Genomic DNA, 16,764 nt, shown 5'->3' on the forward strand with positions numbered 1-16,764 from the left:
CATCTTTGTCAGCACTTGTCATTTGTTGATTGGTTGATGATAGCCATTCTGACAGATGTGAGATGGTACCTCATTGTCGTTTTGATTTGCATCTTTCTGGTGACTAGTGACTTTGAGCATGTTTTCATATGTCTCTTGGCCTTTTGTATGTCCTCTTTTGAAAAGTGCCTGTTTAGGTCCTTTGCCCATTTTTTTATTGGATTATCTTCCTTTTGTTATGTTGTATGAATTCTCCATAAATTTTGGAGATTAAATCCTTATCTGAGATAGCATTGGCAAATATGTTCTCCCATTCAGTCGGTTTTCTTGTTGTTTTGTTGATGGTTTCTTTTGCTGTGCGGAAGCTTTTTATTTTGATGTAGTCCCATCTGTTTATTTTCTCCTTAGTTTCCATTGCCCTAAGTTGTATTGGTAAAGATATTGCTATGACATATGTCTGATATTTTGCTGCCTACGGATTTTTCAAAGATTTTTATGGTTTCCTGTCTTACGTTTATGTCCTTTACCCATTTTGAGTTTATTTTTGTGTATGGTGTAAGTTGGTGGTCTAGTTTCCTTTTTTTGCATGTATCTGTCCAATTTTCCCAACACCATTTATTGAAGACATTATCTTGACTCCATTGTATGCTCTTGCCTCCTTTGTCAAATACTAATTGAGCATAATGGCTTGGGTCGATTTCTGGGTTCTCTGTTCGATTCAATTAGTCTACTGGTATATGTCTGTTTTTGTGCCAGTACCAGGCAGTTCTGAGAATAGTGGCTTTGTAATATAGCTTGATATCTGATATTGTGATCCCTCCAACTTTGTTCTTCTTTCTCAGGATTGCTGCAGCTATTCGGGGTCTTTTTTTATTCCAGGTGAATTTTTAGAGTTTGTTCTAGGTCTGTGAAATATTCCATTGGTATCTTAATGGGGATTGCATTGAATCTATAGATCGCTTTGGGTAGTATAAACATTTTAATGATGTTGATTTTACCAGTCCATGAACACAGTATATTCTTCCATTTGTTTATGTCTTCCTTATCTCTTTTTCAACATCCTATAGTTTTCCAAGTACAGGTCTTTTACCTCCTTAGTTAAGTTTATTCCTAGATATCTTTTTGTTGTTGTTGTAATGGTAAATGGGATTGATTTTTTAAATTTCTCTTTCTGTGAGTTCATTATTGGTGTATTAAAAAACCATAGATTTCTGGATGTTAATTTTGTATCCTGCTATATTGCCAAATTCATTTGTTAAGTCTAGTAGTTTTTTGGTGGATTTGGGGTTTTCTATGTACAATATCATGTCATCTGTGAATAATGACAGTTTTACTTCTTTTCCAATTTTGATGCCTTTTATTTCTTCTTGTCTGATTGCTATGGCTAGCACTTCCAGTACTATGTCGAACAGGAATGGTGAAAGTGGATATCTGTCTTGCTCCTGTTTTTAGGGGAAATGGTTTTAGTTTTTGCCCATTCAGTATGATGTTGGCTAATAACCTACCTCCCTCCTGCTTTCCAGCTCTATTTTTCTTTTTATCAACGTCTGACATATTATGTACTGTTTTTAAAAAGTGGTTTTCTTTCCACAACTAGAATGTATGCTCCATGAGTTCAGGAACTGGTTTAATTGCACTATATCTTCATTGCCTAGAACCCTGGCATATAACGCCACTCATTAAATATTTGTTGACTGAAGGAATTTAATATACAGTGATCTACTTTTACTTAAGTTCTAAATACTGTCTCAACGTTCTCACCTGCCTTATGCTACAGAGTGTATAAAGCATGTGGTTAGAATTCCTGATGATGAAATATTTCTTCCACTTCTCAGAGACACATAAATTATGCAGCATCTATGAGTAGTTCTACCACTTATTAGCTCTCTGACCTGGGCCAAGTTTGTTTTTTTGTTTAACTTCTGTTTCCTCATCTGTAAAATAAGGATAATAATAGTTCCCACCTCATTAGGTTGTTGGAAGGAGTTGAAAAAGTTTAATATATACAGTGTGTAAACAGTGCCTGGTATAAAATAAGCAGTATATATAAGATTGTTACAATAATTATGTTATAGTATCCCTATCACTTGTTATTAGAGTACCTGGGACAGGGAAAATAGAATTGGACGCCGGAGATATGTTATATTGATAGAGAAATTGGAAGACTTTGAAAATTGACAGTATGTTATTTTGGAAGGGAAAAATAAAGCAAATGAAATAGCCAGGTGATATATGTATGGGTAACATTGTATTTTTAAAGCATTCATACACCATGAAATGCTTTTCATAAAATATTATTCGTTATTTCAGGGTTTATTGAAAAGTACCTAAAACTAGTGAACATACGGTTTAACTCCCTCTCTTGAGAGTCTTAGTAGTACCATTCTAGGTACATTGGAGAGAAGGTAATTCATTACTTATACTGGATGCCTTAGAGCAGTGGTTCTCAACCTTCTAGCCCTTTAAATACAGTTCCTCATGTTGTGACCCAACCATAAAATTATTTTCGTTGCTACTTCATAACTGTAATGTTGCTACTGTTATGAATTGTAATGTAAATATCTGATAAGCAGGATGGTCTTAGGCGACCCCTGTGAAAGGGTCGTTCGACCCCCAAAGGGGTTGCAACCCAAAGGTTGAGAACCGCTGCCTTAGAGCAATTGGACTCCATTTTCTCATGGAACCCTAGTTGAGAAAGAATGAAAATATCTTGACTGAGGGTGGCTTCTGTTTCTCTGATCTCATCTGTACCCTGTTACTTCTCTAACCTCAGTTGAATTCTCTTGAATGTGATTCAATCAGTCTGCTCTGAGCTTTCCCAGAATATAGAGTTGGGTTTTTTTGTTTTTTTTAAAAAAATATATTTTATTGATTTTTCACAGAGAGGAAGGGAGAGAGACGGAGAGTTAGAAACATCGATGAGAGAGAAACATCGATCAGCTGCCTCCTGCACATCTCCTACTGGGGATATACCCGCAACCCAGGTACATGCCCTTGACCGGAATCGAACCTGGGACCCTTCAGTCCGCAGGCCGACGCTCTATCCACTGAGCCAAACCGGTTTCGGCCCAGAATATAGAGTTTTTAATATGTTCACGCAGCCAGCACCCATAAACTACCTGATTTTAGTGTACCTAGGTGCTAGGAATAAAACTGTGATCAATGTGATCAACTTCAAGGAGTTTACAGTCCTAACAGGCCATTATCCCCCAGTTAGTTACTTGTGAGAGTGTTTCCGCACAAATCTTTGATTTTAGTGTTGTGGGATGTGGTTCTGTGGAGTGGTGCCCAGAGTTTTAGAAAACTGAGAATAACTTGAGATAGGAGGTTACAATGCAAGAAAATTCTAGGGGTTTTACCAAAAGTCAGGAAACATGATATATTGTTAAGACGGGTAAAGATATGTGCTGTTGAAATCTGTAGGGCAAGCATGTCAAACTCAAAGGCTAACATGGGTAAAATAAACAAGGTTTAAGTTTATGTGGGCTGCAAAAAACAAAAGCTTCAATTTTCATAGAAATGTAGGTTTATTTCAATAGACACATACTGAATACAAAGGGCTGAAATAAATGAGTAGTCGATAACTTAAATTAATAGAACATTTTAATAAAATTAATATTTTTTCTTAAACATTAACTTACCAGACATTGAATAACTGCACAAATTAATAAGCATAATGCAAATAAACCTATTTTTCTTGTTTTCCGAAAGCGAAATATTTCCTGTTGCACACACCAAACAAGTCAGTCCAAGACTAATGACATGGCAATCAGCCGTGCTAAATATTCACTGCTAGTATTAGTGGAGAGAAATGGTGCACCTGCGCTTAAGGCATGTAAGGGAAATGAATGCAACACGATTATAGTAATCAGTCATTAGTGAACGTTGTAGTTTGTTATTAAAAATCCTATATAATAAAAGAGAAATTAGCGTACGGCCACTGCCCTTCCCATTGGCTAATCAGGGCGATATGCAAATTAACTGCCAGCCAAGATGGCGGCCGGCAGCCAGGCAGCTTGAAACTAACATGAGGCTTGCTTGCTTCAGTGACGGAGGACTCCAACGTTCCCCGCCTGCCTTGCCGGCCTCTGAGCTTGCAGTTTGAAACATTGTAACAAATATAGAAGCTAAACAAAACCCCAGAAACCTGCTTTCAGCCCGCCGGGATCTCAGAGCTGGAGCTGATACAGTGTTTCGATTATAGAACCCAAACAAACCAGATACTTGCTTTCAGCAGCAGAGGCCTCAGAGCTGGAGTCAGAGCTAAAGCTGGCCCAGAAAAAAAAAAAAAAAAAAAAGAATAAAAGGACAGGTTGGGAGCTTCAGTCACCCGCCAGCCTGAAAACAGCCCTCAGCCCCTCACCCAGACTGGCCAGGCACCCCAGTGGGGACCCCCACCCTGAAGGGTGTGTGACTAGCTGCAAACAGCCATCATCCACTTACCCAGGCTGGCCAGGCACCCTAGTGGGGACCCCCACCCTTTCCAGGACACCCTTCAGGGCAAACCAGCCGGCCCCCACCTGTGCACCAGGCCTCTACCTATATAGTTAAAGGGTAATATGCCTCCCAGCACCGGGATCGGCGGAGCCGAGAGGCCTCCCGGCACCGGGATCAGCGTGACAGGGGGCAGTGCCCAAACCCCCTGATCTCCCTGTGGTTCTGTGTGTGACGGTGTGGCGCCCCAACCCCCTGATCAGCCCTGCTCTGTGCCTGATAGGGGGGAGCTCCCCAACCCCCTGATTGCCCTGCGGCTCTGTGCATGACGGGGCGGTGCCCCAACTCCCCAATCGGCCCTGCTCTGATCCCGACCAGGGGCTGCACCTAGGGATTGGGCCTGCCCTCTGCCACCCGGGAGCAGGCCTAAGCCAGCAGGTCGTTATCTCCCGAGGGGTCCCAGACTGCGAGAGGGCACAGGCCGGGCTGAGGGACCCCTCCCCCCCTCCCCCCCGTGCACAAATTTTTGTGCACCGGGCCTCTAGTTATATATAATAGGATGTTGTAAAAATTAAGTTACGAAATTTTTATTAAAACGTTATATTGACTGGGCTGCAAAAATATTTGTTGTGGACCTCATGCAGCTCGCGGACCACGAGTTTGATATGCTTGCTGTAGGGTTTCACATGATAGACATCTATATTTTAATTCAATTTTGTTCCAACTCCAAAGACAGTCCTATTCCATTCAGTTATATGTATGTGACCAAAATAGATCTGCTTAAAATTAAGTTAATGTAGTGGATCATTTTATGGACCATTTAAAATAGTTTATTTGTGGTGCTGGTTTTTGTGTGTTTATGGTTTTCCCCCCCATAATCCCAGTAACTTTAGGGTTTAATCTGCTCTTAATTAGCCAGAAAAAAAATTTGGTCCTCTTATTCCATTTTAGATTAATTTCTAAGTTTAACTCAAAGTCTGCTTATTGATTTTATTAATACCACTTTCCTGTTTGTTTTGTTGTTAATCCCCACCCGAGAATATTTCTTTCCATTGATTTTTAGAGAGAAGAAGGGAGAAAGGGAGTGGGAAGAGAGAGAACCATCAATATGAAACACATCAATTTGCTTAGTGGTTAGAGCATAGGCCAGTGCACCAAAGGGTCATGGATTTGATTCTAAGTCAAGAGCATGTACCCCGGTTGTAGGTTCGATCCCTGGCCCCAGTCGGGGCACATGCAGGAGGCAACAGATCAATGTCTCTCTCTCTCTCTCTCTCTCTCTCTCTCTCTCTCTCTCTCTCCCTCCCTCCCTCCCTCTCTCTCCCTCTCCCCCCTCCCCCTCTCTCCCTCTCCCCCTCCCCCCCCCCCCTCTCCCCCCCTTCACTGTCTCTAAAAATCAATAGTAAGCCAAATCGGCTTGGCTCAGTGGTTGAGCATCGACCTCTGAACCAGGAGGTCACAATTTGATTCCCAGTCAGGGCACATACCCAGGTTGTGGGCTTGATCCCCAATGTGGGGCATGCAGGAGGCAGCCGATCAGTGGTTATCTCTCATCATTGATGTTTCTACCTCTCTCTCCCTCTCCTTTTCTCTCTGATATCAATAAAAATATCTTTAAAAAAAACACTATAAACAGCACTTACCTTTTTAGCAGGGGGCCAGGAATGTAGGAAAATTGAAAAGAGATTTTTGTTTATTCTGAATACTCACGTATTTGATTTTTTTATAGTTGAGAATATATTGTATTAGTGACCTGGTGCATGAAATTCATGCACATTAAAAGGTGATTAATTAGAGGAAATATTTTAATATTGCTATTTGCCCTTTCTCTATGATAGAAGTGTCAGAGATGAAAGAAAATTAGTAAAATGTATATGAAAATCTTCCTCCTGTTAGAGTCTGGGGCGCACCATGGGACCCACAGTCAAGTCCCCACCCACCCATGTGCGCCTCAAAATCGTGCGAGACCCAGACCCAACCGCCCCCACCTCCCATTGGGCTAGATCCAAACCCGGCTGATACCACCCTTGTCAAGCCCCGCCGGGCAGGGAGGCGCAGCCTCAGGTCCCCTGGCCCGGTGCCAGGGCGGGGGGTGTGGCCTGGGGTCCCGTAGCCCAGGCCAGGGCGGGAGTGCGCCTTGAGGTTCCCTGTCAAGCCCCATGGGGGCGGGGGTTTGGGGGCTGCAGCCTCAGGTCCCTGCTGATTGCTTGTTAAGGCTCGTGACGGGAACTTGGCCTCCGCTGTGGGCGCAGGCATCTTGTGTTACAGAAACCCCCGACTCTGCTGTGTGCGACGCCATCTTTGTGGCGGAGTGACGGTCAATTTGCATATTCCCGCTTTATTATATAGGATTACTAGTATAGAAAACATTTGTCAAATCCTATATAATAAAACCCTAATATGCAAATCAACCAAACTGCAGAACAACCAGCGGAATGACCGGTCACTATGACGTGCACTGCCCCCCAAGAGGGAGGCAGCCGGTGGTGGTGATCAGGGGGTGAGGCAGGCCAGCAGGTGGCGCCAGGCTGCCAGCCAAGGCAGGTGCCAGTGGGGGTCCCCCTGATTGCCCCGCATGCCGGTTGCCCCACAGAGGGAGGCAACTGGCTGTGGGGGGCGGTGCCAGGTCGCCAGCCAAGGTGGGTGTCAGAGGGGGCCCCACCTGTCGCCCCACATATTAGCCTTGATCGCCAGCCAGGCCTAGGGATCCTACCCTATATATTGGGAACAGTCTCTTAGATTTAAAAATTAAAACCTGGCAAGGCTACTCTAACACTGAAAAAAGAGGATGATGCAGCGATGACATGCATGGACTCTGGCTTGCACATTTTGTGGTCAGCCCTGATTCTGACACTTATAACTGTGTAACAAAGCCAATTACTTAATTTCTCTCTGCTTCAGTTTTTCCACCCATAAGATGAGGAAAATGGTACTACTGCCTCAGAAGGATCATGTTATATACTACTTTTTATAATCAGGGCAAAAAAATGTAGCTGCCCATATAACAGCAAGAAGCCTTTCACCTGTATGAAAAGTATAGTCACTGGTGCATGCAGCGTCCCGGACTGTAGGAGGGATGTCCCATCACTGCCAGTTTAGGCCTGATCCCCACAGCAATTGGACATCCCCTGAGGGTGCAGGCCAGGCTGAGGGACACCCTTCCACTCTCTGGAGCATGAATTTTGTGCACCAGGTCTCTCTCTCTCTCTCTCTCTCTCTCTCTCTCTCTCTCTCTCTCTATATATATATATATATATATATATATAAAAGCATAAGCAACTGTTACGACCAGAATGGCCCGTCAACCAGTTGCTATTACACACACTGTCCACCAGGGGGAAGATGATCAACTCAGGAGCTGCCTCCTGGTGGTCAGTGTGCTCCCACAGCCAACCTTCCTTCCCCTGGCCAGCAAACATTCTGTGCTTCCTCTCCATTCTTCCCCACCCCCAATCCCTCCCCCACTTTATTATATAGGATTACTATATAATAGTAGGCCTCATCCGGCAGCTCCCTACCGGCAGCCGGCAGCAGGCCCCCAGGCCCCAGCCAGCAGCCAGCAGGCCCTGACTGGCCCGGCCCCAATTGGGACGGGGCGAGACAGCCCTGATAGGCTCTGACCGCCTGCCAGGCCTAGGGACCCCACTCGTGCACAAATGATGTGCACTGGGCCTCTAGTGTTTAATAAAAGGGAAACACCACTATACTAAATAATCTTTAAGTTTTCTTTTTTTTTTTAATTAAATCTTTATTGTTCAGATTATTACATTTGTTCCTCTTTTTTCCCCCCCATAACTCCCCTCCTCCCAGTTCCCGCCCCACCCTCCGCCCTCACTCCCCACCCACTGTCCTCATCCATAGGTGCACGATTTTTGTCCAGTCTCTTCCCGCATCTCCCACACCCCTTTCCCCCCCAGGAATAGTCAGTCCATTCCCTTTCTATGTCCCTGATTCTATTATAATCACCAGTTCATTCTGTTCATCAGATTATTTATTCACTTGATTCTTAGATTCACTTGTTGATAGATGCATATTTGTTGTTCATAATTTGTATCTTTACCTTTTTCTTCCTCTTCCTCTTCTTAAAGGATACCTTTCAGCATTTCATATAATCCTGGTTTGGTGGTGATGAACTCCTTTAGCTTTTCCTTATCTGTGAAGCTCTTTATCTGACCTTCAATTCTGAATGATAGCTTTGCTGGATAAAGTAATCTTGGTTGTAGGTTCTTGGTATTCATCACTTTGAATATTTTTTGCCACTCCCTTCTGGCCTGCAAATTTTCTGTTGAGAAATCAGCTGACAGTCGTATGGGTATTCCCTTGTAGGTAACTGAGTTTCTTTCTCTTGCTGTTTTTAAGATTCTCTCTTTATCTTTTGCTCTTGGCATTTTAATTATGATGTGTCTTGGTGTGGTCCTCTTTGGATTCCTTTTGTTTGGGGTTCTCCGCGCTTCTTGGACCTGTAAGTCCATTTCTTTCACCAGGTGGGGGAAGTTTTCTGTCATTATTTCTTCAAATAGGTTTTCAATATCTTGCTCTCTCTCATCTTCTGGCACCCCTATAATTCTGATGTTGGTACGCTTGAAGCTGTCCCAGAGGCTCCTTACACTATCCTCGCATTTTTGGATTCTTTTTTCATTTTGCTTTTCCGGTTGGGTGTTTTTTGCTTCCTCGCATTTCAAATCATTGACTTGATTCTTGCGCTCCTCTGGTCTGCTGTCGGGAGTCTGTATAATATTCGTTATTTCAGTCCGTGTATGCTTACTTTCTAGTTGGTTCCCCAATATAACATCGAGGGTCTCATTAGTTTTCTTGTAGATCTCATTAAGTTTATCGGCGGCTTCTAAACAGTTCTTGAGAGACCTTAAAAGTGTGGTTCTGAACTCTATATCTTCCATTGACAATTTTGTCCTGTTTCTTTGTCTCCGCATTTTGTTATGCTTCCTTGGTGCACCCCCTAGTGGTCTTTGTGCGCAGTCTTATAGTTAAACCTTGATTGTTGTAGCTAATACCAGGGAGGGTTTGACCTCCAGGCCAAGTGGCTATGAGAATCAGCTGTGTCAGCAGTGAGAGAACTTCTGTCCTCTAGGGAGGTGCTAATCCAGCCTTTGCCTGAGGCTATCCGGCAAATGCCTCTGTGCAGGGCTTGGGCGGGGTGGGTCGGAGAGAGCAGTTATGGCGGCTCTCAGTCCTGTCCCCAGGGGCTCTGCCTCTCTGGGTCCCAGCACCCGCTGCAAACCTCGGAGAGAAAGCTGCACTCTCTCTGACCGAAGCCAGACAGTCCCGCTTCTCCCGTTTGAGTCTGGGTCCCTAAAGACTCGCCTGTATCTGGAGCTCAGAGTCTGCGACTCCCTCCCGATTGAAAACGCCAACCGCGCCCTACTCCGCCAGCCCGCTCCACGCACTCAGCACCTCAGAACTTGACTTCAGCACTGCGCCTCCTCTGAGTGTCCGTATGCGTTTCTCTTTCCTCCTAGTTGTAGGACTTCCACTCAGCCAGCGTTCCTGTGGTTCTGGGTGATGTCCGTTCCGTTTTTTAGTTTCACTTTTGAAGTAGTTGTTCAAGGCAGCAAACTCCGTTGTTAACCTATGCCGCCATCTTGGTTCTCCCAAAACTCCACCTCTCTTAAGTTTTCTAAACTCTAAATTTCAAGGGTACAGGCAGTTACTGCAATATTTTGATAGAAATCTTGAAGTAGCCGAAACCGGTTTGGCTCAGTGGATAGAGCGTCGGCCTGCGGACTGAAAGGTCCCAGGTTCGATTCCAGTCAAGGGCATGTACCTGGGTTGCAGGCACATCCCCGGTAGGAGATGTGCAGGAGGCAGCTGATCGATGTTTCTCTCTCATCGATGTTTCTAGCTCTCTATCTCTCTCCCTTCTTCTCTGTAAAAACTCAATAAAATATATATCAAAAAAAAAATTTTAAAAGAAAAAGAAATCTTGAAGTATTTCTAATTCCTTACCTAAATTATTTTTATTTAAATTGTTTTAAAAATGTTTTATAGGTGTGGAATATCAAACAAATGATTAAGTTGACACAGGAACATATAGAGGCGCTATTGGACAAATTTGGTGGGGAGCATAATCCACCATCAATATATCTGGAGGTAAGCTTTTGATTATTATATTTGTAGTAATTTTGAAAAGAAAAATAGTGCATGTATAAAAAGCATTTGTACTGATAATATTGGTTATCTTAGGTGATTGGATTAGAAATAATGGGAAAAGAGAATTAGTTTTGTCTTAGCTTCTTAATCTTGTTTCACTTGTTACAATAAATATGTAGTATTTTGTAATTTGAGAATGTCAAAATTAATAAAAAGTTGTATATGAACTCCAAAATTTTATTCTGTTAAAAAAAAGTTTAAAAAAAGAAAGATGATGATTCTGGAGGTCAGCAAACTAGTTGCCATGTTTAAAAATGGGGAGAATTTTGTAAAATATCTTTTTTCCAGAACAGATCTCCCCCAAATTGGTTTTTGCTTTCTTATAGGTAAAATTTATAATGTTTAAATATTAAATAGCTCAAAATTACTTAGCTTTACTGTTTAATAGTGCCTTGAGGCTTTTGTATCAAGCTTTGAGTATCATTGTAAATTTATTGAGTTAGTCATTCTTCTTAATCCAATGAGGTAGTAGTTACTATTCTAATCACAGATAAGCTTTCTTGGCATTAGTTTCCTTAGGTAAGTCACTCAGATTCCACAGCCAGCAAGCTGTTATGGAATCTAGGCAGTCAGGCTCCACAGCCTGTTCTGCTTACCACTACACTATTCTGCCTGTCCCTGTAAAAGCTGGCTCCACAGTAATTATTATCCGTACAGGGATATAACCCTAAATGACAAATGATCAGGTTACCGTTTGCCTGCAAGTGCCAGAGATTTTTAGTTATGGATCGACGGACTCCTAAACTAGATTTCTAATTTAGTAATCTAATCTAATTACTTTTTAAAGAGCAAGTTAAATCTCCAGTATTTAATGAGAAAGTTTGCATTTCTAAAATAAATTTGGGAGTTTGGAAATAACTGCTAATATACTGTTCTTTTCATATGTCTTATCCCAGAGCATACTGCCAGGTAATATTAGTGCTAGGAGTAGAATTCATACCTCTGAATGCTATCTGTTTCACTTGTATGTCTGAGGAGGACAAGAAAGGAGGACAAAATCATAAGAAGGCATATAGTCCTGGGGAAAATAGTAATTCATTGTTAGTCAGAATTAGACAACTTTAACCAGCAGTTTTTTTCTGTCCACCCTTTCTCTGTCTTGGGAGACATACACAGTAGGTCCTTGGGTTACGTCGGAGATCCGTTCCTATGGGGCAACGTAACATGATTTTTGCCATAAGTTGGAACCCACCTATATAAGCACCTACATCACTCACATGGAGCACATACACAGCAGTAATAAAGTGAAACAGTAAAAAAAAATTTAAGAGAAAGATAACAATTCCTGACCTTTACTTGTGGTAAATAAATAATAAAAAACATAAAGCACATATGTACATATGTCAAAATGATGGAACTTTTTTTTTATATATAAATACTGCAAATGGGAGATGGTGACATAACCACGAAACGACATACGTGTAACTCAATGACTGCTTGTATATATAAAAGGCTAATATGCTTAAATGTCCATCTGACCAGTAGCTATGACGTGCACTGCCCACCACGGGGCAGACGCTCAATGCAGGAGCTGCCAAGCTGCAGTGACTTGGCTACAGTGGTTCTCGGGTGACACACCCCGAAACCAGAGAGGAGGGAGCCTGATTCCTCGTGGGCCCATGCAATTCCACCTTTGGCCGTGGGTTATGTTATTTCTGGGGCACTGTCATCCCCGAATCTGGTTTACTGCACACTTGTGTTTGCATTCCAAACCCTGTACGACAGCAATTTTGCAGAGTGCCCTCTTACACTCCGGGACCCCTCGGAGGATGTCAGAGAGCTGGTTTCGGCCTGATCCCTGCAGGCCAGGCCGAGGGAGCCCACCTGCCGGAGGGACCCTGCTCATTCCACAGACACCCTTTGCGCCACACACCACCCCATGTGCGTCCAGCCAGGGAGAGACCTTGGGAGGTTGGCTCCAGGGCGTGTCCAACCCATCTCACCCAGTCCCACCCCACCGGCCACCTTCTAATTAATTTCCTTTCGATGTGCATGAATCTGTGCACCGGGTCACTAGTAAACATATAAATTAGTTAAAACATTGAACTTACTACCATTTGATATATTATGAAGAGAGGAGCCTGGTTGGAGATGACAGTATTCTTCCAGAGGAAAATTGACTCAGGGAAAAGACCTATGTGTACTGATATTTGAAGGCCCTTTAGTGAAAAACCAGGTCTACTGATTACCCACTGAGACCCACCATTATATCCTTTCTGCCTCTATGAATTTGACTACACTAGGAACCTCATATAAAGTGGAATTATAAAATATTTGTTCCTTTGTGACTACCTTATGTCACTTACCATAATGTCTTCCAGGTTCATTCATGTTTATTATATGCAAAAAATTTTTTCTATTTAATATTGAATAATATTCTATTGTATGTATACAGGGTGAAGCTATATCTTGTGGTTTTGATTTGCATTTCCCTGATAACTAATGATGTTGAGCATCTCTTCCTGTGGTTATTGGCCATTTGTATTTTTTTCTGTGGAGAAACGACTATTCAAATCTTGGCGCATTTTTTTAATTGGGTTGTTTGTGTTGTTGAGTTGTAGGAGTTCTGTATATATTCTGAATATATGTCCTGAATATCAATCCTAATCAGATAGATAATTTGCAAATATGTTCTTCCATTCTGTGGGTTCCCACTTCACTCTGTTGATAGTGTCCTTTGATACTCAAAAGTTTTTTTGTTTTTGTTTTTAATGAATCTAACATCTGTTTTTCCTCTTGTTGCCTATGCCTTTGGTGTCATCCAAGAAAACATTGCCAAATTCAATGTCATAACGCTTTTCCCTATGTTTTCTTCTAGGAGTTTTATAGTTTTAGTTCTTATGTTTAGGTCTTTGATCCATTTTGAGTTAATTTGTATTTGTGATGTAAGGTAAGGTCCAGCTTTTGCATTTCGTATCCAGTTTTCCCAGTACCAATTGTTGAAAGTCCTTTCTCATTGAATGGAAATTTTGATAAGTGTGCTTGTCAAGACATTTTACCATATATGTGAGAATTTATTTCTGGGCTCTCTACTCCATTGGTCTATATGTCTGACTTTATGCCATGTACCACACTGATTTGATTACTATAATAAAAGCTAAGTTTTGACATCAGGAAATATGAGACCTCTAACTTTGTTCTTTCTCAAGATTGTTTTGGCTGTTTGGGATCCCTTGAAATTCCATATGAATTTTAGGATGGATTTTTCTATTTCTGCAAACACACTGGGATTTTGATAGGGATTGCATGAATCTATAGATTGCTTTAGATAGTATTGACATCTTGAGTCTTTTTTTGTTTTAAGTATGTTTTTATTGATTTCAGAGAGAGGAAGGGAGATAGAAACATCGATGAGAGAGAAACATCAATCGGCTGCCTCCTGCACACTCCCCACCGGGGATTGAACCCACAACCCGAGCATGTGCCCTGACCAGGAATTGAACCAGCAACCCCTTGATTCATAGGTCAACACTCAACCACTGAGCACCACCGGCTGGCAAGAGTCTTTAACTCTTAAATATGAATGGATATCTAATAATAAACAGAAATGTGAAGAAAGCTTTTTAACAAATATAACAACAGAAATGGTGAAAATATGTGCAGACAGCAAAAGAAAATTATAATTAACATCAGAGATATGAGAAGACATACTAATCTGTTCTTGTTTCATGGCTGTACTAAAGAAGCAAAAGTAGCCCTGGCCAATGTGGCTTGGTTGGTTGGAGCACCATCCCATGCACCAAAAGTTCTCAGGTTTGATTGCCTGTCAGGGCATATAACCTAGGTTGCAGGTTCACTCCCAGGAACAGGGCACATACAATAGGCAACCGATATCTATCTACCTATCTCCCTCCCTCTCCCTCTCTCCCTCCCTCCCTCCCTCCCTCCCTCTTTCCCTCCTTCCTTCCCCCTTTCCCTCCCTTCTCTCTAAAATAAAAATAGGAAAAAAACCACACACACAAGAAAACATACCCTTGGGTAAGGATTTTTAAAAAGCAGCAAAAGTAATAGAAAATCAATTGACCATAAATGCAAGGCTTTATTTCTGGACTCTAATTCTGTTGTGTTGTTCTATATGTGTATCCTTACTCCAGTACTACGTTGGCTTTGATCTTCAGAGTAAATTTGAAGGTGTTGCTATTTTCTAAGTGAATTAAAAGTGGGGGGCAGGGATGAAGTTAGGAGCCAGAGAAGCATGGGAAAGGTTGGAATAAGTATTGGGAAGAATTTAATAGGATGTTAAAAATAAGTAACATTTTTCAGGCAATAGTATGCAGGACTAAGTTCCGTGAATTAATAATGGAACTAATTGGCCTAGTTTCATTATTTTTTCAATCAATATGTAGTAACCTGAGAGGAAGAATGGAATAATTGAGTGGTAGGAATTTCCCAAGATTAGTATTTAACAAGCAAGTTAGTAAAACAATGAGAATTAGCCATAGAATCTAAGATGTTACCAGTGGCATTGTTGAAATGAGTCACTATTACTTAAAAGAAGTAAGACAACAAACCAAATCTGAGAAACTTTAAGGGATTAATATTGACCATGAACACATTAATGTGGTAGTGAGATGGAAGCTTAAAAAGGTGGGATAAGTGTGTGTGCATAGTGGTATGGGAGGTTATAAACAGATCTTGACATCATTTGGAACTCTTGTAAAGAACGATATAGTATAGTTCTGGATCTTGAAGGTAATGTGGAAATAAATGCCTTTACAGATTCAAGGTATAAAGAACTTTAAGGCAAGAGTATTAAAAGAGAACTAGGTGTACTATGGTAAATAATGGCGGATTTTATAATCAAAGAAAACACAATAATTTCAAGAGAAACATCAAAAGTGTTTTATTCAAAGTAATGTCCATCGCTAGCTACACATTTCCCCCATCTTTCAGGTAATTTGTGGATATCGTCCCAATAGAACTTTTCTTGTTTTGAGGCAAACCATTCAGAAACCCAATTTTCCACTTCTTCATATGTTTTGAAGTGCTCAGAAAGTGAGTGTGTGCCATCAATCGGAACAGGTGGTAATCTGAAGGAGCAAGGTCTGGTGAATATAGCGGGTGGGTTAATACTTCCCAGGCAAGATCTTTTAACGTGTCTTTAACTGGTTTTGAATTGTGTGATGGTACGTCATCATGAAGCAAAATTACTTTGCCGTGTCTTCTGGCACATTCTGGTCATTTCATGATCAAAGCGTGGTTCAAATTGATTATTTGTTGTCGGTAGCAATCAGTATTAACGGTTTCACCTGGTTCTAGAAGCTAATAATACACCACAACTTCCTGATCCCACCAAATGCAGAGCATTGTCTTCTTTCCGAAGCGATTTGGCCTCGCAGTCGATGTTGATGGTTGACTTGGATCAACCCATTTGTGCATTTGGGATTCTCAAAATAAATCCACTTTTCATCACCAGTCACAATTCGATGCAAAAAAAGACTTTCTTTCGTGCTGTTGAAGCAACATTTTACTGATGACTTTTCGGTTTTCCATTTGTCTTTTGTTCAGTTGATGTGGCACCCATTTTCCTTCCTTTAAAATCTTTCCCATTGTTTGTAAATGATCGTAAATTGTTAGTTGAACGTTTAGTCTTTCTGCAAGTTGTTTTTGAGTTTGACACGCATCTTTATCCAATAATGCTTGTAATTGTTGGTCTTCAAACTTTTTCGTTTGACCTGGATGTTCTTTGTCTTTCACATAGAAATCATCACTTTTAAAGCGTTTAAACCAGTGTTCACAAGTGTCTTGAGATGGAGCATGTTCACCATAAGCTTCCCAAAGTATACGATAACTTTTTCTTCAAAATAAAGTAATGAATTAAAACTTCCCGCAAATGCTCTTTTTTTGGCAAGAAATTTGACATTTTTAAGCGTAAAAATATCTATGATGTTAACACCTTCAGCAAATTTGACATATGAAGTTTTTTTTTGTTTTTTTTAAAATATATTTTACTGATTTTTTACAGAGAGGAAGGGAGAGAGATAGAGAGTTAGAAACATCGATGAGAGAGAAACATCGATCAGCTGCCTCCTGTACATCCCCTACTGGGGATGTGCCCGCAACCCAGGTACATGCCCCTGACCGGAATCGAACCTGGGACCTTTCAGTCCGCAGGCCGACGCTCTATCCACTGAGCCAAACCGGTTTCGGCAACATATGAAGTTTTAAAGCTTGTTGTCAATA

The 16,764-nt window shown here is 41.5% G+C and overlaps 1 protein-coding gene across 4 annotated transcripts in view; it reads left to right on the forward strand.

Moving 5' to 3' along the window:
- BRAF (B-Raf proto-oncogene, serine/threonine kinase) overlaps window positions 1-16,764 on the forward strand; it is a 147,497-nt gene that overhangs the window by 39,940 nt on the left and 90,793 nt on the right. For all 4 annotated transcript variants that reach the window (XM_036328536.1, XM_036328537.1, XM_036328538.1 and 1 more), the window contains exon 2: window positions 10,420-10,521. In XM_036328536.1, the coding sequence (XP_036184429.1) occupies window positions 10,420-10,521 (102 nt within the window). The remainder of the gene's footprint in view (window positions 1-10,419; window positions 10,522-16,764) is intronic.

This window comes from Myotis myotis, unplaced genomic scaffold (assembly GCF_014108235.1).
Source record: "Myotis myotis isolate mMyoMyo1 unplaced genomic scaffold, mMyoMyo1.p scaffold_m19_p_11, whole genome shotgun sequence".
NCBI classification, from domain to species: domain Eukaryota; kingdom Metazoa; phylum Chordata; class Mammalia; order Chiroptera; family Vespertilionidae; genus Myotis; species Myotis myotis.